Raw genomic sequence first — 20112 nt, 5'->3', positions numbered from 1 at the left:
AACTTGGCCACGACTCACGACAGATTAGGAAGATACTGCTGAATTATACTCTGCACACAAGTGGTTGAAGTCGGATATGATGGAATTGATCCATTTCGAGCAGTTTTGCACATGTGCTCCAATATATTTGATTTCTTTTCATTCCCCAACCTGTTGATCGTCCGAATGAGTTGGTAGTTTGACGGTTCTGTTATGAACCAGCTATTAGTTTTTGTTGCGCCCAATCATTTCACTTCAATGCTTGATCCGCCTACCGAATACGACGTGATATAGAGTTGCGGCTTGTTTAGGACCGCAGCTTTCTTGTATGGACGCGACCATTCTGTTGATGAGAGTTGTCTCGTCGCGCATTGTCTTGAGGCCTCTGGAGTGACCGGTGAAGCCAGCTTCTCGCATTTTGGCGTTTACCTGCAATTTATCAGCATGGATTCACGATTTTACCGAATATCTCGAGCCGGCACAACTATCTCAACACAGATTGGGAATTGTCGAAGCATACCTCACGAGCCGCACTCTTCCCTTGCTTATCGGAGTATCTCTCCCAAATCAAGAAGAAGCAAAGGGACAGGAAACGCAGAAACCGGCCATATTTGAGCTTCTGGCTCGAGCGGCGAGCGAAGCTAATACACATCTCCCATGCGCGGGACACATTCTCGCCCCGCGGAGATAGTGGTTGGCTTTTGACTTTTGTCAGAGCATTGTAGGACGAGATTTCTTCGTCCGGTATACTAGTGGAGCTAAGTCGTTCCAAGAATGCATCTGCCGTCGCAGTCACAGCCTCAACGGAGGTCCCAGACTCGTCATTCCGCTTTCTCTTCAACGATCTTGGGGTATCCGAGGTTGTCTGCTCCGATGAATCGTCCCGAGAACTAGCAGATGTGTCCCAACTCGAGCTTGGTATTTCCTGGATGTCGTTGTTCATCTCCTCCGTGAGTAGAGGTGTCGAGGCGCCAGACTGAAAGCCTCGCGTCTGTTCCATCATATCTGCCAAATGTGTCCTTGAATTCTCTAGGCATGTCTCGGTTTGGGGGCAGATGGGGGGTTCCTTGATGAGCTCGCTCCTGTATCACAGTCTTGGTCAGTATTCTGGGTTGGCATGAGGGGTAGCTCCATTGCAAAACTTTACCAGAAGCCTGGCGCTTGTAAATTCCATTTGTGCCAGGGAACAGATGCTTTATAAATAGCCTCAGTAGACTCGCTAATCAATGGAATAATGTCACTCCCTTGGATCTTGTCGCAACAGGGTGCAAATACTCCTTGTGAGTAGTAAAAGGTCTGGCCTTGAAATCCAGGTAAGGAAAAGGGAATGATAGAGACTTGGACAGTAGCGCGGTGGCAAGATCTAAAAGGCTGCAAAAAGTGCAGGTAGACTGCATGCACAGATGGGGGAATGCGCGTATCAATGCAGTTATCGTGCACATCGTCGAGATTGATGAGAAGTGTTGAGACACCAACACACTGTGTTTCCTGAGGAAGCATTTTCTTTCCAAAAGATTGTGCAAGTAAGGTTGTCTGTATAATTGACTTGGATTATGTATAGTTGCTTGTGAAGAATGATGACCTGGTCCATTAGCCTTGGCCTGTCGCACCAAGAGACCAAATCGAGACGAACTTTTGCAATTATCCACTCAAGCGGTACTTTTTGGCGCATTGAAAATGGCGAATTATTGAAGAAACCGACCAATGGGGCTTTCGAAAGAGATCTTAGCCACTCATTATTCCAGGCATCTCGCTCTCAAATCATCCTGCCAATCCCTTAGAACCTTGGAAATGAGCAAATCCTATTGATTTAATTTATCTTGTCAGAGCATGACGAATGCCCAGATGTAAGCAAGCAACACAACCTCGTATTTAGACCCCCGCAATAGCTAATTATACCGCAATAGGCACGTGGGGAACCGGTGGTGAAGATCCACATCGCATGAGGAACCACTATCGGACACACATACCCCTCCGACAGGCGAGGGCTTGCATTAGCCTGCAAGTCACGTTTCACCCCAAGGCCGGGGCTCATGAATCATGATGGACCCTAAGGTTCGCCCTAACTGTCCCTACAAACTAACGGGGTAAATGGTCCCATATTTCCCCCAGAGCAAAAGCAGTATGCACAGACAACCTCTCTATCCTTCATGTCATATCCTATCGAATACTGCCTCTTCCATCTACCATGAACTAATGCGAGGACGGTGTGATATTTGCATTCAAGCCCAGGAGCACAACAGGGCTTACGGAACGGCCCGCGTTCCGGCCCCCACCTTATGCCTGCATCATGTTTTACAGCATCCATTGCATTCTGCAGTATGCGAAGTCCTTGCCTACAGGAGGAACACAATGATATCAGCGCTAAAGACAGATTGAGACTTATACAGTGGTAGCTTATTCAATGTCTAGAGCCTCGCTCAACGCCTTCACCTCAGCCATTATCCTGGGCCATACGCCACCCGTGAACGCCCGACGCCCCATGCGTGTGTGGCCTTCGTAGGCTTGCTTGTTATCAGATGATGCACTTGATTCAACTAATCAACAAGTGACTGATTGAACGCATTCCAGTTCTAAATCGAGAGTCTGGAAGCTTCTTGCTCGTTTAGGGATAGAACCAACACATCCATGTGTGAAAATCGCGATCTTGATAGGAATCCATGGATTTGTTTGGCTCAATGCTCAAAGATGTGAGGTCCAAATCAAATCTGCGGGCTTTTGTCAAGAAGTCCTGGCGCTAGGCCAGATTGTCAAGTTCTCAGATTGAACGCCAAGTGAAACAATGCTCCACAGGCGTTCTCGATACGAGATGATCGTCAAGCCCGCGGACGGAGGGCGTCAAAGTTCCTTGGTGCAGATGTCCCAACCCTTCGATTGGCCAATTGAATGCTCTCAGATTCTTCTCGGAGAGTTTGAGTGACGATCAAATTCAACCTCGACCAAATCTTTAGGTCATTACTAGAATACTATATTCCCCGCGAATCAACCCACTCTTTTGTCTTTGGGTGAGAATGGCTTGTGCTGCGCGGGGTGAAACACATGAAAGCCGACGGCTCTTGGGATAGAAAGGCGATTCCAGCGGAGTGCCCAGGTGGTATAAATCTTTGTGTTCATTTCATATTACTGGTCATATGATACAAAAGCGATAAATATAGACAAATGTATTCAGCAGGCATGGTTAACTGGCTGAATTGCAGACAAACGCACCGGGGCAATGTGAATGCGCCCAGGAGCAAGTCAGCGTGCCCAACCCTCACCAAATCTTCTTCGCAATCATTTCATACCGCTGTACATGATCAACATTCAACTCCTTGTCCTTGTTTTTATCCTTTTCTTCCTTCTCCTTCACTCTACGTAATCCATCTGGGTCGTCCGCATAGATCAATTTCCTCTTCTCCTCACCAACCTCCACACAGCCCCACCCACCAACACGCTGACTGCCCTCGACATCGAAATCGCGGGCTCGAGGAGCACCACTGTCACCAGAATGGCGGGAGTGAGAATCCCTCTTCTCGGTTTCCAGGCCTTTCATTTTTCTATAGCGCGAGCGAGCAAACGCGAGTAGAACCATTCCAAGCAGGAGTTTGAAAATAAGCAGCACGACGAATCCGGTCAGAAGGAGAATAACGGTGAAGATGTGAACGGACTGTGCAGGAGATGGAATCGCGTTCTCCAACAGGGTGCGGAAAAATGCACTGACACGCGCCGCAGAGGCGGGTATCAGAGTGGCAAGTGTCAAGGGTGGAGCAGATGGCATAGGAGCTGGTGCGTAGTGGTTGTAGATTGATGATAGGGAGGTTGCTTCCATTGCCGTTGAGGATGGATGCTGGGGAACCAGAGCCGCGAGGAACATTTGATATGTTTGAACGGAAACTCTGAAAAACAGACAGGAAAGTGGTATCACAGGGAGACCGATCCGGCGGGTAAGATTTTGTTCACCGAAAGCATTAGTGTAATAGTCCTTTGCTAGAACGTCGAGGAACCGGCCATAAATTGCTGGTCGATTGTTGTTAAACTTGTTGATGTATGCGTGTTTCAACCAGTCAACTAGCATCTCTGAGCCTAGTACAACCAGGAAGGGACCCAAGACTTGGGCAAGTGTTGGAATGAAGGAGTTAACGCTGTTGAAGGAGGACATGATCGACGATGGGAAGAATGTGAACGCTTGGGGCAAAATCGAGGATGCAGTTCGCGGAGGTGTAGAAAGTGGTGTGCTATTCGTACTGGTAGATGATTGACCCGGGATATTCGAGCCCAACCCGAAATTTCCAACAAAGTTGAAGGCGCCTGTCTCGACGATGTTGCGCGAAGCGATGATAGTGAGCATCAGCCATAGTTGGAATCGTTCAACAACGTCAGCGCAGGTAAGCTGGAAGAGGTTCTCCTTTTCAAATTTGCGGAACACCGTGGACTTGATTTCCACAAATTGATTGGAGAGCAGCAGGGTGATCAAAGCATTTGAGTAAGAGTTCACAGCAACGTTTAGAGTCATCACCTGATAGAAAAGGGATGTCGCATGGGATACTGTGTAGGCCAGTGCCAACAAGAACAACCAAAATGGACGGATAATCTTGCTTCGTCCATCAGGACGACGCTCAAGAGCCTCTCGTGAGAAGAGACACTCAAGCACGTCTTGTCCAATGGCAGCCAAAAGCCTGTCGCTGACCTCCAGAACATTGTAGATCACGTATAGCTTAATAGCAGCCTGCCCACGGATCCAGTGATACATCCGACTAGCATCGAAATACATCAAGACACAACAGGTGGCTATCATGAGCAGCCCTGTCAAAATATCGGCTTTGTCATCGGGCAACAGTGCCGAGGGCATTGACTTCTTCCGGCGATGATGATGTCTTCTAGATTCAGAGGACCGATGCTTGGGCCTGGGGGCTTCCGGCTGTGCTTGTCGAAGATCTCTTTCGGTCGTCACAGTTTCTATCCCAGAAAAGGAACCGGACGGAAATCGTGGAGTGGCATCCGATTCGTTCTCGCACTTCTCCCTCTGATCCTCCTTCACACTATGATTCCGTCGACGCCAGACTCGGCCGATTCCAGTCATGACAAATTTCCAGATGAACCGGATTTCCGCGCCCATATTCATGATCCACGACTCAAATAGAATGTACACAGCTTTGATAAATCGCAGGGGCATGATGGTAAATGAATATAGCCATGCATCGAGGCAAGCTAAGCTTCCAAAGCAGAGTACCTGCTCTAGCATTGGTGGAAGCATGAGGAAATTCATCAGTCTTTCTATTTTCACGCGTGATGATTCATACGGAAAGTCGTTCGATGCATCTCGATGGATGTACAGCGGCGAAGGTCTCCCAGACGCAAGTTCAAGCTGTAGATATGTTGGTAGAGATACAGGGGGTAATGGAATGGCCAACGGTAAAGGTGAGGTCAACGGAGCTTCAATGACTTGAGGGGATGCCATGAGATGACTTTTCAGATCACGATCTGGATTCAAACGGTCCTGCTTCCCACGGGACGCCCATGTATGTGCCAACCGGTCATTCAGTGGCGTGGAAGGCAGTTGACGCCGAGTGGAACCAGGGGTAGACACGGTGCGAGAAGGGTGTGGCCGATTACGCAGAGGTGGTTTTTCAGTAGTGCGAGGCAAAGCTGGGCTCGCTGGTGCTGATGCATCACCCAAAGATACCCCTTTGGTAGATCTCAGTTTGGGAAGACTGTCGGCAGCTGATGGTGTCTCACTCAATGGCTGAAGAACAAAATCTGGTATCTCTGGTCGAACGGTGGGAATGTTCTCGTGGGCATTATCCGAGACCGATCGCCTGCCTGTGATCAATTCTGGTTCAGCAGGACGGTAGGGGATTGATTCCGGTGACGATGTGAGTTCTTGGATCTTTTCGGGAGACAGCTTCATGACCTTGTCGTTCTCCTTTTGTGGTAATTGGGAGAGCTCGTCGGACATTTCAGCAAGCGCAGCTTTAGCTCTTCGGCCATCATAGACATCCACCACCGACAGCTGGCCAGTTCTGTTTTCATTGTCCGGCGAGTGCTCCACCAGTATGCCCAGTCCCTGCTCTGGTGATCCGAAGCTTCTTTTGTATCCGCCCGCGGAAGTATGATGTTCTGATGCCACGTCGTTCGTTCGTTGCGGCTGGGGGCCATCATCGGAAGGCATCGAGCGCTGAGTTTGCTCACTGGTGGAAGAAATTCCATAGTTTCTTTCGTTGGTAGGTCCGTCCAGACTCGGAAATGCGGATTGACGCTCGGTATTGGTTGTTCCGTTTGTCGCGTTGGTTTTCCGGTCCTCGGCCAGGACGGGCTGGGACGAAGCCTCGCTGCTGGACGTTGCAGGAGGCATTGTGTTGGCTCAGGTGCCCCACAAGCGGAGTCGGGTATTCAAACTTCTGACAAGTCCAAGCTGTCAGTGATCATGCCAGCCGATAGCGTGAATCTCCGCCAAGCATTGTATAGATGAGCTATGGGGAGAGAGTAATTTGGTTGCGAGTATTTTATTGCAATCAGGACATAGAATCTTGCGTCATGAACCGGCCGCGCGACGGGTGGGAGAAAGTTGAGTCGTGTTCGGAGACGGTGTGTTCTCCGTGTTGGGTGGAGCTCGGGGTAGAGTTGTAGATACGGCAGATCACTTATCGGTGAAGATGACACCTCAGGCATCAGCTCAACAAGATCACGTGCGGAGCGAAGAAAGGGGCGCTCCCGGGAGGGCTTGGCAGTGCACTATTAACGGGTATTGTAGACACCATTGACCACTAAGAGTCAGGATAGAGCAGCCACCTTGAGAGGGAAATAGTTCATCCAGTTGATTGTGTTCACGGGTAGCTCTTTGGTTATCTTACAGTTCGATTCATTGTGCAAACACGTGATCGATAGGAAGGGTTAAAAAGGCATCAGAAATAGACAAATATTCATGTCTAGGACATCTACGAAATCAGCTACCAAAAGCGGAGAGACGAAACCAGCGACGAGGAAAAAATAGAAACCTGGGAAGAAGAAGAAGAGACAAAGGTTTTTTTGAAGCTATCAAACTCTCATTTGCATAACCCAGTTCACATCTCGAGCGTCCAACGGGAGATATTCAATACTTTGGCAACCGAGTTCCAAGGTTGAGTGACGGTTCAAAATTCTGGGAGTGCCATGGCGCTTGAATTTGACCCGATACCACTGACTGGGATTCGCCATTGGTATCCTAGCTGTTGCTATTTTCATACCAAGCTCGGTATTAAATACCCGAGAAACCCGCAGAAGTAAACAATAATAAACAGCAAACGCGCTTTGAAGCCGAGACAGGAGGGATGAGTAACCCCAGACAGGAACCTTGGAACCTTGGAACCTAGCTGGGCCATTCTCAAGGCTGAGTAACCGCCAAGGCGTGTCGGTAACATTGCCTAGACTTGGGAGGTATCCTAAAAAAGGTTGTCAGTTGAATGAGATGAGCGTTGGAAATATGGACAGGGCGATCACTTTCTCATACTGAATATGAGCTCTTTTAGAGGATATGACAGTCAAGGTAGACTGATTTGATCAGTCAGTTCATCCTTTGATCTACCTCATCTCTAGAATTTAAACTGATCGTAAGGGTTGTATGTCAACTTGTTACCTCTGCTACCCAAGTGTCAAATGATGTTAATCCTTGCAGACTTGAAGATTTTTGTAGAAGTGAATTTTAACCAGGTTCATCATCTAATCATGCATATCCCGTAAGTACAATGCAAATATATGTGCCATCTGACGCTCAAATCGCATCATGTCCCGGATCTACCAGTATCCAGGGAAGAGCCAGTCCAGCTTCTGCTTAGCCTCAGCTGACCAGCTAGTCTGGGGAGTAGTGACGCCGAACTTAATGCCACCAGCGAGGTGCTTGGCCTGGACAAGCTCAGTGTGCTCGTCACCAGCCAGAGCATCGAGCACGGCAGTGATGAAGCGACGGGCGTTGTCGGCGTTGGCCTTCATGTGACCCATGACCATCTCGACGGAGACGTCGGCGGTAGACTCGTGCCAGCAGTCATAGTCCGTAGACATGCAAATCATTTGGTATGCGATCTCGGCCTCGCGGGCGAGCTTGGCCTCGGGAAGAACGGACATGTTGATCACGCTACCGCCCCAGGAGCGGTACATCTTGCTCTCGGCGCGGGTGGAGAATTGGGGACCCTCTGTTCAGCAATTTGTCAGTCTACGCTCTGTGTGTATGAGTTAGTGCGGTTATACATACCCATACAGATGATGGTTCCACGGTCGTGGAGGGTGACACCCTCACCCTCGAGACTGTGTCCACACTCGCGCACCACCTTGGCAATACCCTCATCGAAGGGGTCACCGAAGGGAACATGAGCGACAACACCGCTCTCGAAGAAAGTCCATGGGCGCACACCCTTGGTGCGGTCAATGACCTGGTCGGGGATCACGAAGTCGCGGGGCTTGATCTCCTCCTGCAAACTTCCGACGGCAGAGAAAGCGATGATAGAGCGAACACCGATGGAGCGGAGGGCTGCGATGTTGGCGCGAGCAGGAACCTCATGGGGGGCAATCTGGTGGTGGGGGCCGTGACGGCTGAGGAAAGCGATCGCGACAGTCTTGCCGTTGTGCTTGCACTCGTGGTGCAAGATAGTGATGGGGGAGGAAGGAGCGCCCCAGGGGGTTTCGATAGTCAGTGAAGCGACCTGGCTGAAGCCGGGCAGCTCACGCAGACCGGTGCCTCCAATAACAGCAATTGGGACGGACCCTGTCAGATTCACTATCGTCAGTTTTCAAGGTGGGGGCAGTGAGGGGTAGTTGACTTGTAAAGAAAAGGCGTACCGTCATAGGTGGTGGGAAGAGAAGCCATCCTGCGAGCAAGTTGTTTCGGGGATTCGATTCGACGAAACGGTTTGGATATTGAAGAGAAGGATCGACTCAAGATCCAGCGCATGTTGCGCCTTATCAAAAGTCTGATGCTGCGCTGCGGTGCATTCGCCGTCTCCGATTGGTCGTGATTCGACCCACGTGCTTTTTCTTCCTAAGGCCGCCACTTGCCTTTTTGGGAATCTACTTAGATCTAATTTGAGGCCCTACAGCAGAGCAATGGTCTGCCGAACATCACTACTGGTGTCTTTTGAATCAAGTTCCAAGGTTGAAGATTTGGCAATTTCTGATAGTAAACTTGGGAAAAAAACTAGTGCTCAATATAATTAGGCCGGCAGCCACTCGTAATGATGAGGGCCCTTGTGGACAGGACCAGGATCCTCGCCAGGAATACCAGGTTTGTTATAATTGTGAGCACCAAAGTAATCCATCTGCGCCTCCATGAATTTAGTTGGCAATCCTAGCCCGCCTTCATACTTCAGATATTCCAGGGTCGCCGAGAGCGCAGGAATGTATTGATCAGACATTGTGCCCTCCATGACGATCTCCTTGAGACCCTGGAAGCTTTTGTGAAGCTCATGTGCGACCGAGTCAACGAACTTGGCATTGGTAAGCTCGTTGTTAGCAGCGAGTGGTGGCTGCAGGAGATCAGCGATGTGATCCGACTGGATAATGCACCCAGCACGCCAGATCTGCAGACAATCACCCAAGTTGACATTCCAACCTTCGTCTATCGAAGCGCGGGAAATTAGCTCCAATCCCTGACAGAATGATGCAAGGAAAGAGCAGTAGACAGCTTGGCGTAGGCTCTCGATGATTTCCTTGTAATCCCGAGTACCCTCGATGGGTTTTGGCATGGGCATTTCAAGTTTCTTGGCAGCACGCACACGTTCTTGACGGTTTCCGCTCGAAATACGCATGTAATGGGCCGCTGCTAGAGTCGGGCATGAGACATGGCGAGAGGCAGACTCCATGAGGCACCAGAGTGGAGTTCCCTCGGTGTTATCATCATCTTGGACAACCTTGTCAAGCACATCGTCCAGCACATATCCACCGTCTCGGCTGGCTCCCTCGCCCTTATGATCACCCTCTGGTGTTCTCCGCGTGTGAAGGATCTTCTCGCCAATATGGATGAGGAAGTTACTACGTAACTCGCCAGCCTCGTTCCATTTTTGGAAAACGTCGCCGATTTTGGAATGCTCCATGCCCAGGCCATCGTGCATGTATTGCCAGGCTTCGGCAAGAACTGATAGCATTCCACCCTCGATACCATTGTGGACCATTTTGATGAAATGGCCCGAGCCACCTGGTCCCATGCGTTTCACACACGGGGTTCCGCTCTTCGGGTCCTTCGCAGCATATGATTCTAGGAAAGGCATGACAAGCTGCAGGGCTTTGGCGTCACCACCAGGCGACAGACTTGGACCTCGTCGTGCGGATTGATATCCCCCGGAAACACCCATGCCAATCCAACTAACGCCAATGGCAGCGCATTCTTTCTGTCTGCGCTCGGTGTTCCGATAGTTCTCGTTTCCGCCATCAAGAATAATGTCTCCCTTCTTGAGATCGGGTTTGATCATCCGCAGGACTTCGTCCGCGGGCTCGCCGTGTGTGATGGAGAACATGAATAACTTTCGATCAGACTTTCCTTCAAGACTCTTGGCGAAGTCATTGATGTTGTAGAATCCTTGAACTCGGCCTTTGATTCCTTTGTCGTTTGTGGCATGGTCAACAACTTGATCGACATTCTTCTTTTCAATGTCCCAGACAGAGACGGCAAGACCCAGCTCGGCAAAGCGGAGGGTCATCATGGAACCCATGTTGCCGGCTCCGACGACGCCGATGCTTTTGATTGACGACGGCATTGTAGCGAGTTGCGATTGCCTCGGTAAACTATCTCATTCGGATTTCAGGAATATGTCACTAGAAAAACCCGCGAGGAGAAATTGTGCAAGAATTTCAGTGACGATGTCCGCTCTTCTTCAACCAGCTGGTGGCAACCAGACTGGTGGTCTGGGCCATTGTCTACAATCAAGATGCCACATACCCGCAGTTTGATGGCAACTTGCTTTTGTCTGGTGGCACAGCCCAAATGTAGGTGGAGGCAAACTGATTATGCTCATCAGAACTGCGTTGAGTTGAGGTTGCGACTCCTCTTTCAATATGATGTATTTGTGACGAAACTAGCTCGAGGAGGCAAGTCGTCATAATGGACAAAGCAAATGAGGCAAAGACGACACGAATGCGGCTAGACATCTTATTCTATTGATATTGGCAATGTTCTCATGGTAATCCCCCTTTTACAGTCTCTTTTGACTCCTCCAAGTCCTCTTCATTGGAACCGCCCACTTCTGCACGATCTTGATTCCCAAAATGGCAATCTCCCGCGCATTTCTCCAAAACATTCCACTCTCCTACGCCTCATGTTCAATTGGATGTGGCCCCCAGGACACACTTCCTCGCCGTCTTGATGCTATCAGCGCGGCAGGCTTCACCGCAATCGAGCTTTCATTCCCAGATATCTTAGACTATGGCCTTCAGATAACAGGCGAAAACATTGGCCCAATCGACTACCCCAAAATAATTCCTGTCGCAGAGGAAATTCGCAAGTTGTGCGACTCACGTGGACTAAACATCATGATGTTACAGCCGTTCTCTAATTTCGAAGGCTGGGTGAAAGGTTCCATGGATCGAGAAGAAGCATTTGCAAGAGCTCTTGGCTGGATGGAGATAATGAACGTTGTTGGCACAGACTTGTTGCAGGTATGAAACCCTTCGATGAGGAACCACTTGCACAAGAACAATCGTTTAGCTGACAGTATACCTCAGGTAGGAGCTACAGACACGCCCGAGCCGGTCATCTCCTGTGAGCGTGAGAAAATCATTACGGATCTACGCGCCCTATCTGAACTGCTCGCCAAACGCAACTACCGACTCGCCTATGAGAACTGGTGCTGGTCTACGCATGCACCAAGTTGGAAGGCAGTCTGGGACATTGTGAAAGCGGTTGACCGTCCCAACTGTGGGCTGTGCTTAGATACGTTCCAGACTGCAGGGAGTGAATGGGGTGATCCAACCACAAAGTCTGGACTGATCGAGGATGTCTCGCAGAGCGAGTTGCAAAAGCGATTCGATGCTAGTATGACCGAGCTTGCGACAACGGTGCCAGCGGACAAAATTTATCTGCTTCAGATCTCGGATGCGTATAAGGTGTCACCTCCACTGGAAGATAAGGTCATCAATGAGCTGCGGCCTCGGGGCAGGTGGAGCCACGATTATCGGCCCATGCCGTATGACGGGGGATACCTGCCTATCGAGGATGTCGCAAGGGCGGTTCTGAGAACTGGTTTCCGGGGTTGGTTCTCCATGGAGATATTCGATGGTGGGCCCAATGGAGATGGAAAGAAGTATGAGATGGGACGTTTTGCGAAAAAGGCCATGGAAAGTATGCAGAAGTTTTTGACGAGCTGTGCTACTGAGTGAGATAGTCATTACGATGGTTTGAACAGATGATGAAATGGCATATTTGACTTCTTTTTAAAACTCGACTAAATATACATTTGAAGATTCCTTAGAATCGATAGAACAATTTGAACAGAACGCCGGGGTGGGATGCAAGATTGACGCCAACAATATCATAAAGCATAGAATATCATGCGAAAGGATTCATGGATCATTGTCCACACCTTTAGTTGGCGTTGCTGGGGTAGGCAACGGTGTAGGTAGGAACGAACTCCTCCTTGATGGAGCGGAGAGAGACGAAGCGAGTCATCAGGTTAGCGCTACCAGCCTTGTCGTTGGTACCACTGGCACGGGCACCACCGAAGGGCTGCTGGCCGACAACTGCACCAGTGCTCTTGCAGTTGATGTAGAAGTTACCGGCGGCGTTGCGCAGAGCCTCATCCGCAACCTGGACGGCTGCACGGTCCTGAGCAAACACGGAACCAGTCAGTCCGTAAGTGCTGGTGCTGTCGATCTTGTCACAGATCTTGGCGAAGTCGGCCTCGGTGGCGTCGCTGTAGGCGTGGATCACCAGAACGGGACCAAAGAGCTCACGGGAAAGAAGAGGGTGGTCGGGGTTGGTGGTACGGTAAACGGTGGGCTGGATGTACCATCCCTTGGAGGAATCGTAGGATCCACCGGCAAGGAGCTCAAGCTCTGGGTCGTTCTTAGCCTCGTCAATGACACCGGCAAGCTTGTTGAAAGAGCCCTCGTGGATGACGGGACCACAGAAGTTGGTGAACTCAGTGGGCTCACCAACGTTGATCTTCTGGACCTCGGCGACAACCTGCTGGGTGAAGTCTTCGACGATGGAAGAGGCGATGTATGCGCGAGAAGTGGCGCTGCACTTCTGGCCCTGGAACTCGAAAGCACCGCGAACGGTCTGGACCGCGGCGTTGCGGACGTCCGCAGACTTGTGAACCAAGTGGAAGTTTTTGCCACCGGTCTCGCCAACAATGCGAGGGTAGCTACGGTACTTGCCATCCGCCACACCTTGGGAGATCTTGCCGTACAACATGCGGAACACGTCAGTACTTCCGGTGAAGTGAAGAGCAGCGAACTCGCGGCTCTCGAGAACGGTGCTGGTGACCTCCTCGGCATCACCGGGAACGAACTGAATGACATCCTTAGGCAGACCAGCCTCAAGGAGGATCTGGTGCACAAGCCAGTTAGAGGCGATGGCAGCGGGAGAGGGCTTCCAGATGACGACGTTGCCCATCAGGGCAGGAGCACCAGCCAAGTTGCCACCAATGGCAGTGAAGTTAAAGGGACTGATGGCGTACACAAAACCCTCCAGAGGGCGGTACTCAGTGCGGTTCCACACACCAGGGGAGTTGTGGGAAGGCTGCTGGGCGTAAACTTCCTCGGCGTATTTCACGCCGAATCGGAAGAAGTCAACGAGCTCAGCGGCGGAGTCGATCTCAGCCTGCCAGGCGTTCTTGCCCTGGCCGTGCATGGTCAGGGCCATGATGTCGTAGCGGTACTTGGTGGCGATCAAATCAGCGGCCTTGAGGAAGATACTGGCGCGCTCAGCGAAGGGAGTGTCAGCCCAAGACTTGCGAGCCGCAAGAGCTGAGTCGATGGCAGCCTGAACATCGGCCTTGGTGGCATTGGAGTAAGTGGCCACGGGAGCGTGTGATGCGGGGTTGCTCTGAGTGAAGGTTTCATAGCCCTTAAGCTGTAGGAGAGAAAATTAGCAAATGGACCTCCAATACTCTGAAGGATATATTCCTACCTCCTTGCCGGCGACGACCAGAGGCACGTTCAGCGGGGCGCTCTTGTTGTAGCTAGCCAACGCATCCTCCAGTCCTTTGCGGTCTGCGGAACCAGGAATGTAGTGTTTCTGGATAGTTCACAATCAGCATAATGTTTCAAGCATTCAATTTGGACTGACAACTCACGTTGGGTTCGTTGTTGATCTGGGGGACCTTGAAGGTGGCATATGTTCCCATAGCACGGATGTTAGAGCTAGGAATGCGGTATGCAAGGCGCGAGACAGGCGCGCGAACGCGCAGAATAGATGACTGCATGATTCAAGATGTATTCGAATCTTCCAAGTCCAAAGAATTGAAAGAAAGAAGAGAACAAAAAAAGTTGGAGAAGAAAAAGTGTACGCGGGGAAGCATGATGAAATGGCCGGCTACTACCGGTCAGAAGCTCAATCTGTAGCCCGTGAGCAGCCAATCCCCAGCCCGGTTGATCTGGGGCCTCTCAGCCAATAAGCAGTGGCCGGCAAGAATCCCGGGTGGGTCTTACCGGGCCGGGTGGATATCCAGTCAAGATCCGGCTAGCTTGGGTTAGGTTTGCATATCAGATATCGTTAGTCAAGGGCTGAATACTCCAGGGCTGTCCCCGGCTAGTAAAGAGCAATGATAGAACTATCTTCCCCGCAATTCCAGGGAACTCCGGAGGAATAGATATTACTAGTTGTGGAGTTGGTAATGAATCATGTACACACGAAAGGTGAACCAACTGGCATTTGACAGCAGCCATCAGAATCGACAGCGATGTGTGCCTTGGGAGTTGAGGCTTTGTACATGTCGAGGCCAGAGGTTTACATGAGGAATTAAATTAGAGTTTTAAAGATCGGCTTTGGAAGTAGCTACTGCCGATGTCTACACCTGGACAAGTTCAATGAGAATGGGCATCTCTTCCTCATTGTGTGTACAAGTCATACCTACCTAGTATCTATCTTATTTCCATGTCATAGCTGCTTAAATTTGTTGAATGCTTTATAGGTGGTCTTTTTCTTCTTGGCTGTATCTAGAGCGCACTGCTTTAGTCAATTGGTGTTCAACTACAATAGGGAAAACTCATGCTATCCACCACCATACTCGTTCTAACCAGTTCCTTGGATGAGGCTCAATGTCCTCTTCTTCCAGCCTATCGATCTCTTCCTTGCCACTGAAGATATCAATCTCAGACACCTTGACCATCCATGGGGTCTTGTAATAGAACTTGTGGCCAAAGTATAGCAAAAAGAAGATCACAAACACGATGTAGGAGACAAGAAAGTCTGAGGCAGTAAATGAGCCAGGGAAGAATACTGTATAGCCATTGGTGATTGCAAGTAGCGAGATGAAACCCATGGCATAATATGTACCGTAGGGTTGGAAAGGCGTCTTGAAAGGCCTTGATTCGAGTAGCCCGTGAAATTGCAAAGCACCACGGAATCGCTGGTTGTATATGTTAGCACAGAATAAGATGAGGTGGGAGTCACTAAAACAAACCAAATAAGCGACGCCAACAAGTACCCAGGAGATAAATCCTCCGATTGTAGTGATGTTGGTGAACCAGTAAAAGACCGTTGAACCGGACGCAGATAGGTTGAGGAAGGAAAGAAGGCCAATTGACCACGTTATCAGAACTGCATTGTAAGGTACTCCGTTCTTATTGCACCGGGTAAAGAATTTAGGTGCTTGACCCTCACATGCCATGGAGTAGAGAGTACGGGAGCCAGCGTAAACCCAAGAGTTGCCCGACGAGAAAGCAGATATCAATATGGCAGCATTGATAACGTGGTTCAGTCCAGCTATTCCGGCGTTTTGGATTCCAATCACGAAGGGACTGGCACCAGCACCAGAGCTACCACTCGCAACGCCTTGTAGGAGGCTCTTGTCGTTATAAGCAACTGTGACTCCGATAACCAAGCTGCCCAAAACGTAGAACGCGAAGAGGCGGTAGATAAAGCGGTTTGTGGCTTTGGGAATGTTGCGGCGAGGAGCAACAGCTTCACCAGCGGCAGTGGTGATCAATTCTGGAGAGAAAATGAAAGAGAAGCCGGACTTTATGAGGGCCGTCCAAAATGCAAGGAAACGACCAGTGTTGACATTCGGTACCAAATAGGGTTCCACGAATGCGCCTGGATGCTGCCAGTATCGGAAACCAAGACGATCATGGCTGGGGCCTCCGCCGAAAAATAGCACGATGCCCAGGATGATGAGGCCGACGATAGCGATGATCTTGAGCGATGCAAACCAAAACTCTGCCTCGCCGTACCATGAGACTGCAACGATATTGAGGAATAGAATCACTGCGACAATCTAGTAAGAAAAGGTAACCAAAGTATTGGGACTTTGATAATAGCTCTCACCAACAAGAATAATTGCAATCCAAACTCCAACGCTAATTGAAGAGGGCCAATACTCAATCACAAGACCAGCTGCGGTAACTTCAGAAGCAAGTAACATCGAGAAAGAGTACCAGTAATTGTATCCTAGAAAAGCCGTGAGTAAGTACAAGTCTTTACCAACGATTTCATATGAAGTAAACTTACCTACGGCAAATCCAAGGCTAGGCTCCGTGAACCGATTGATGAAATAGGGCACTGAGACGCCGCGGACAGGAAGGTATGTAGTCATTTCTCCCAGCATGTTCATAATGAAATAAACAACAGTGGACATGGCGATGTAGCCCATAAGCAAAGGAGCTGCACCTTGAGTCAACTTATGTGAATTCGTGCGTTATGAGCTCAAATTTACCTGGACCAACAGTCGATAGTGCTGCTCCACTACCAACAAATAAGCCTGTGCCAATACAACCACCAAGCGCAAGAAACTGAATATGACGGGAGCTTAAGCCTCGCTGAGTGTTGGTGTTGTGAGTTCCCAATATCTCTCCCTGTATGGCTTTGGGATCATCGTAGTGAGGCTCGGGATGGAGGCCTTCCTCCATACCCTTGGCAGAGTCTTTCATAGCGGACTGTACACAAGAAGGGGGAAATCTCCAATACACAATATGACTTGAAAAATGATGGCTTGTCTGAAAGGAAGTAAGACGGACTGGTCTAGGGCCTTTTCAATTGATATACTAGAGAATGATAAGTTTATCCCGCAATGTCAAAGGATTCCCGCGCGTTATCTTTACTGTCATCGGAAGGAATTTCCGACGTTGATGGTGTGCTCCGAATGGGAAATAAGGCTATCTGGAGCGAGAAAGTATAATAAATCCATGGAGTATCTTGTTTTATCTATTTATTTTGTGTGGAAATGCGGGGATTCGCCGTATACCAAAGTCGGAGCTCACTGTCTCTTATGGGCTGAAAAAAGGCATGAATGAACTTACAACTTTTTAACGGCTACATGGCCATATTGGACTCGTTCGACAGGCACATAAGAGACCCCTCGATCAGGGACAACGGGAAATGATTGCTGGACGACAGGCTCTATCGGCCCGTTGTGCGCTTTGAGTTTAGTTCCGGCAGGCTTCCTATCGGCACTTGATATGCTATCTCAGGATTCTAATACCATGTTGTAATGCTTATCTGTCTTACTATAGTCGACATGCTCTTTTCAGCCTCTGTTCCAATCAGGGCTTAGCCTGAACTTTAAAATCTAATTGATGTTATGCTTTTTGTTTGACCTGTTTGTTTGATCACGTGGAGTCTGGGGAGAATCCGGGGTAGACCAGCACGGTCTTGCCGATAAACACAAGAAAACTCTCGACAAATCAATGAGTGCTTGCGTGGATTCCATTAGCATCGCAAAATCCATAATGAAATGCTACTAGGCCGGAAGTAACCGGGTTTGGTCACGCGATGTGCAAGATCTGAGGTGCACCGGCCCGGTCATGATCCTTATCAGCTTATCATTGGTTGAATCTATAAACCGGCCCGTGACAATATCCCTGACGAACTGCTGCAATGCTGAACTGTATCTCTGATTGTGCAGGCAAAGGACGAATACGAGTCTCGGGTTACTCGCTCGATCCCATGATCACCAAGATCCTCGTCTAGTAACTTAGGTACTTGTACAGGGTGATCGTGGTGGCAAATACTCTGGTGGACGGCGAAAGAAAGATGATCTCCACAGGTTCCAAGGAAGTACATACGCTTCAATTAGCTTAGCAATTGTAATTCCACAAAACATCAAAATTGGAGGTGGCTCTGCCGGCCCGTCATTTTTTTGACCTGCTGACCGTACCGGTGCCTGGCGGTTGCCACCGGCACTCAAAGAGGTTCCTCTATCTACATAATCCTATCTAAAGCTCGACCGTGGCTCTCCTCCGACGTACAAAGGGCTTTCTGTGACATTCCCAACACTCACTTCTCGCAAACCCTCGACTCCCTCGTACCTACCTCACAAGATCTACACAATGAAGGCTGCACCTTCTGTGCGGATGCCCATCAAGGCGTCTGCCCGCAACGCCCGATTCGTGAGCGGCACCAGCAACTCTCGGTCTTCTGTCGCCTCCCCCACCGCAGCCAACGCATGGCAACAACTCTCGCGGGCACCAGCTGCTCAACCACGAAAGGCCCTGACTGCGCCTTTGGCTAAACTGCCTCTCTCATCTGTTCTGCGTTCGTTGCTTGTGCTTTCCGTCTCATCTTCAACCCTTCTCCTTAAGCCATGCATCTACACACTATCGCTTCTTGCGCACCCGCGCAATGCATTCTGGGACGTCGCCAAGAACCCACTGCTGAACACACTCATTAAGCACACCATCTACAAGCAATTCAACGCCGGTGAAAACAAGCTTGAGGTCCAGGAATCGATCAATAAAATCAAGGATCTCGGATGCCGTGGTGTCCTCCTGGGATACGCGCGTGAGGTCCTGATCGGCGAGAACGACGAGGCTTCGTACGATGCCAAGGCCGCGCTGGCTGATATCCAAATGTGGATCGATGGAACACTCCAGACCGTCGACATGGCTCAACCGGGTGACTTCGTTGCGCTGAAGTTCACTGGAATGGGTATCGATGCCCTCCGTCTTCTGCAATCCCAGACCCTGCCTACCGAATTCATGGACACCTCGATCCAGAAGATTTGCGACCTCGCCATCTCCCGCGGTGTGCGCCTGCTCGTCGATGCCGAGGAGCAAGCCGTGCAGCCCGGCATTGAAGCCTGGATCATGAAGTACCAGAAGTACTGCAACTCTCAAACCCCTGGACGCGCCGTTTTCTACGGTACTTACCAAGCCTACCTGCGCTCTACTCCCGCCACTCTCGCTCGCCACCTTGAGACTGCTCGTGCTGAGGGATACACCCTCGGCGTGAAGATGGTCCGTGGCGCCTACATGAAGACCGATCCTCGTGAGATCTTCTGGGCTCAGAAGGAAGACACCGACAAGTGCTATGACGAAGTCGTTGCCGCTCTCCTCACCCGCAAGTACAACTCTATGCTCCAGGCTCCCACCAAGGAGACCACTGATCTCCCATCCGTCAATGTCATCATCGCCACTCACAACCGCGAGTCTGTCCGCAAGGCTCACGCCATTCGCATGCAACAGGCTACCCGCAACGAGAACTTGGGCGTGGATGTCAGCTACGCTCAGCTCCAGGGTATGGCCGATGAGGTCAGCTGCGAACTTCTGCAAGGTTTCGAGACTGCTGAGAACAGCGTCGGTGCTTCTCCCATTGAGGCTCCCAACGTGTTCAAGCTCTTGACTTGGGGCTCCGTTAAGGAGTGCATGGGCTTCCTGCTCCGTCGTGCCGTCGAGAACACCGAAGCCGTTGGCCGGACCAAGGACTCCCAGATCGCCATGTTCGCCGAGCTGAAGCGTCGCTGTGGCAGTGCTTTCACCAGCAGCAAATAGACTCCTGCTGGAGTCAATTATGCCCGAAAATAGTTTCTTTCATTGTTGTTTTGCTGCACCAGCCTACGGGCTGATTGCTTTTGCATTTGTGTCTAGCTTGGGTGCATAGATGGAGTTTTTTTTTTTTTTTTGGGAGCTTAATGATCAACGAATTTCAAATATAAAATCAGACATTTTTAAAAATCACTTTTCCGTCCCTCAATTAAGCAGGCAACAAACACGGCTGCAAGGCCTCTGTCAACCGGCACACGAGTCCCCGTGTGACCC

The 20112-nt window shown here is 50.1% G+C and overlaps 8 protein-coding genes across 8 annotated transcripts; 2 read left to right on the top strand and 6 right to left on the bottom strand.

Moving 5' to 3' along the window:
* Nucleotides 1–234: 234 nt before the first annotated feature.
* On the bottom strand, nucleotides 235–982 carry N7506_000455 (uncharacterized protein; the record flags this gene model as incomplete). Its single annotated transcript, XM_056949751.1, has 2 exons — nucleotides 235–408; nucleotides 500–982. The coding sequence occupies 2 exons, from the start codon at nucleotides 980–982 to the stop codon at nucleotides 235–237; spliced, it is 657 nt and encodes a 218-aa protein (XP_056815666.1).
* Nucleotides 983–3232: 2250 nt separating this feature from the next.
* N7506_000454 (TAPT1 family protein) lies at nucleotides 3233–6310 on the bottom strand (the record flags this gene model as incomplete). The annotated part of the gene is made up of 1 exon (XM_056949750.1): nucleotides 3233–6310. One exon carries the CDS (start codon nucleotides 6308–6310, stop codon nucleotides 3233–3235), a length of 3078 nt encoding a protein of 1025 aa, XP_056815665.1.
* A 1418-nt stretch (nucleotides 6311–7728) lies between these two features.
* Nucleotides 7729–8878, bottom strand: N7506_000453 (S-methyl-5-thioadenosine phosphorylase; the record flags this gene model as incomplete). The annotated part of the gene is made up of 3 exons (XM_056949749.1): nucleotides 7729–8123; nucleotides 8183–8692; nucleotides 8767–8878. The coding sequence occupies 3 exons, from the start codon at nucleotides 8876–8878 to the stop codon at nucleotides 7729–7731; spliced, it is 1017 nt and encodes a 338-aa protein (XP_056815664.1).
* Nucleotides 8879–9137: 259 nt separating this feature from the next.
* On the bottom strand, nucleotides 9138–10676 carry N7506_000452 (6-phosphogluconate dehydrogenase, decarboxylating; the record flags this gene model as incomplete). Its single annotated transcript, XM_056949748.1, has 1 exon — nucleotides 9138–10676. One exon carries the CDS (start codon nucleotides 10674–10676, stop codon nucleotides 9138–9140), a length of 1539 nt encoding a protein of 512 aa, XP_056815663.1.
* A 508-nt stretch (nucleotides 10677–11184) lies between these two features.
* N7506_000451 (sugar phosphate isomerase/epimerase family protein) lies at nucleotides 11185–12294 on the top strand (the record flags this gene model as incomplete). Its single annotated transcript, XM_056949747.1, has 2 exons — nucleotides 11185–11574; nucleotides 11641–12294. The coding sequence occupies 2 exons, from the start codon at nucleotides 11185–11187 to the stop codon at nucleotides 12292–12294; spliced, it is 1044 nt and encodes a 347-aa protein (XP_056815662.1).
* Nucleotides 12295–12499: 205 nt separating this feature from the next.
* prnC (delta-1-pyrroline-5-carboxylate dehydrogenase prnC) lies at nucleotides 12500–14342 on the bottom strand (the record flags this gene model as incomplete). The annotated part of the gene is made up of 3 exons (XM_056949746.1): nucleotides 12500–13990; nucleotides 14048–14155; nucleotides 14214–14342. The coding sequence occupies 3 exons, from the start codon at nucleotides 14340–14342 to the stop codon at nucleotides 12500–12502; spliced, it is 1728 nt and encodes a 575-aa protein (XP_056815661.1).
* Nucleotides 14343–15125: 783 nt separating this feature from the next.
* On the bottom strand, nucleotides 15126–17007 carry N7506_000449 (uncharacterized protein; the record flags this gene model as incomplete). Its single annotated transcript, XM_056949745.1, has 5 exons — nucleotides 15126–15488; nucleotides 15543–16345; nucleotides 16406–16528; nucleotides 16589–16741; nucleotides 16794–17007. 5 exons carry the CDS (start codon nucleotides 17005–17007, stop codon nucleotides 15126–15128), a joined length of 1656 nt encoding a protein of 551 aa, XP_056815660.1.
* Nucleotides 17008–18405: 1398 nt separating this feature from the next.
* N7506_000448 (proline dehydrogenase family protein) lies at nucleotides 18406–19845 on the top strand (the record flags this gene model as incomplete). The annotated part of the gene is made up of 1 exon (XM_056949744.1): nucleotides 18406–19845. The coding sequence occupies one exon, from the start codon at nucleotides 18406–18408 to the stop codon at nucleotides 19843–19845; it is 1440 nt and encodes a 479-aa protein (XP_056815659.1).
* Nucleotides 19846–20112: the final 267 nt, after the last annotated feature.

The sequence above is a fragment of the Penicillium brevicompactum genome, assembly GCF_028827555.1.
Source record: "Penicillium brevicompactum strain IBT 35665 chromosome Unknown utg000001l_segment0_segment0, whole genome shotgun sequence".
NCBI classification, from domain to species: domain Eukaryota; kingdom Fungi; phylum Ascomycota; class Eurotiomycetes; order Eurotiales; family Aspergillaceae; genus Penicillium; species Penicillium brevicompactum.
This window is presented reverse-complemented; position numbering and strand designations above follow the sequence as displayed.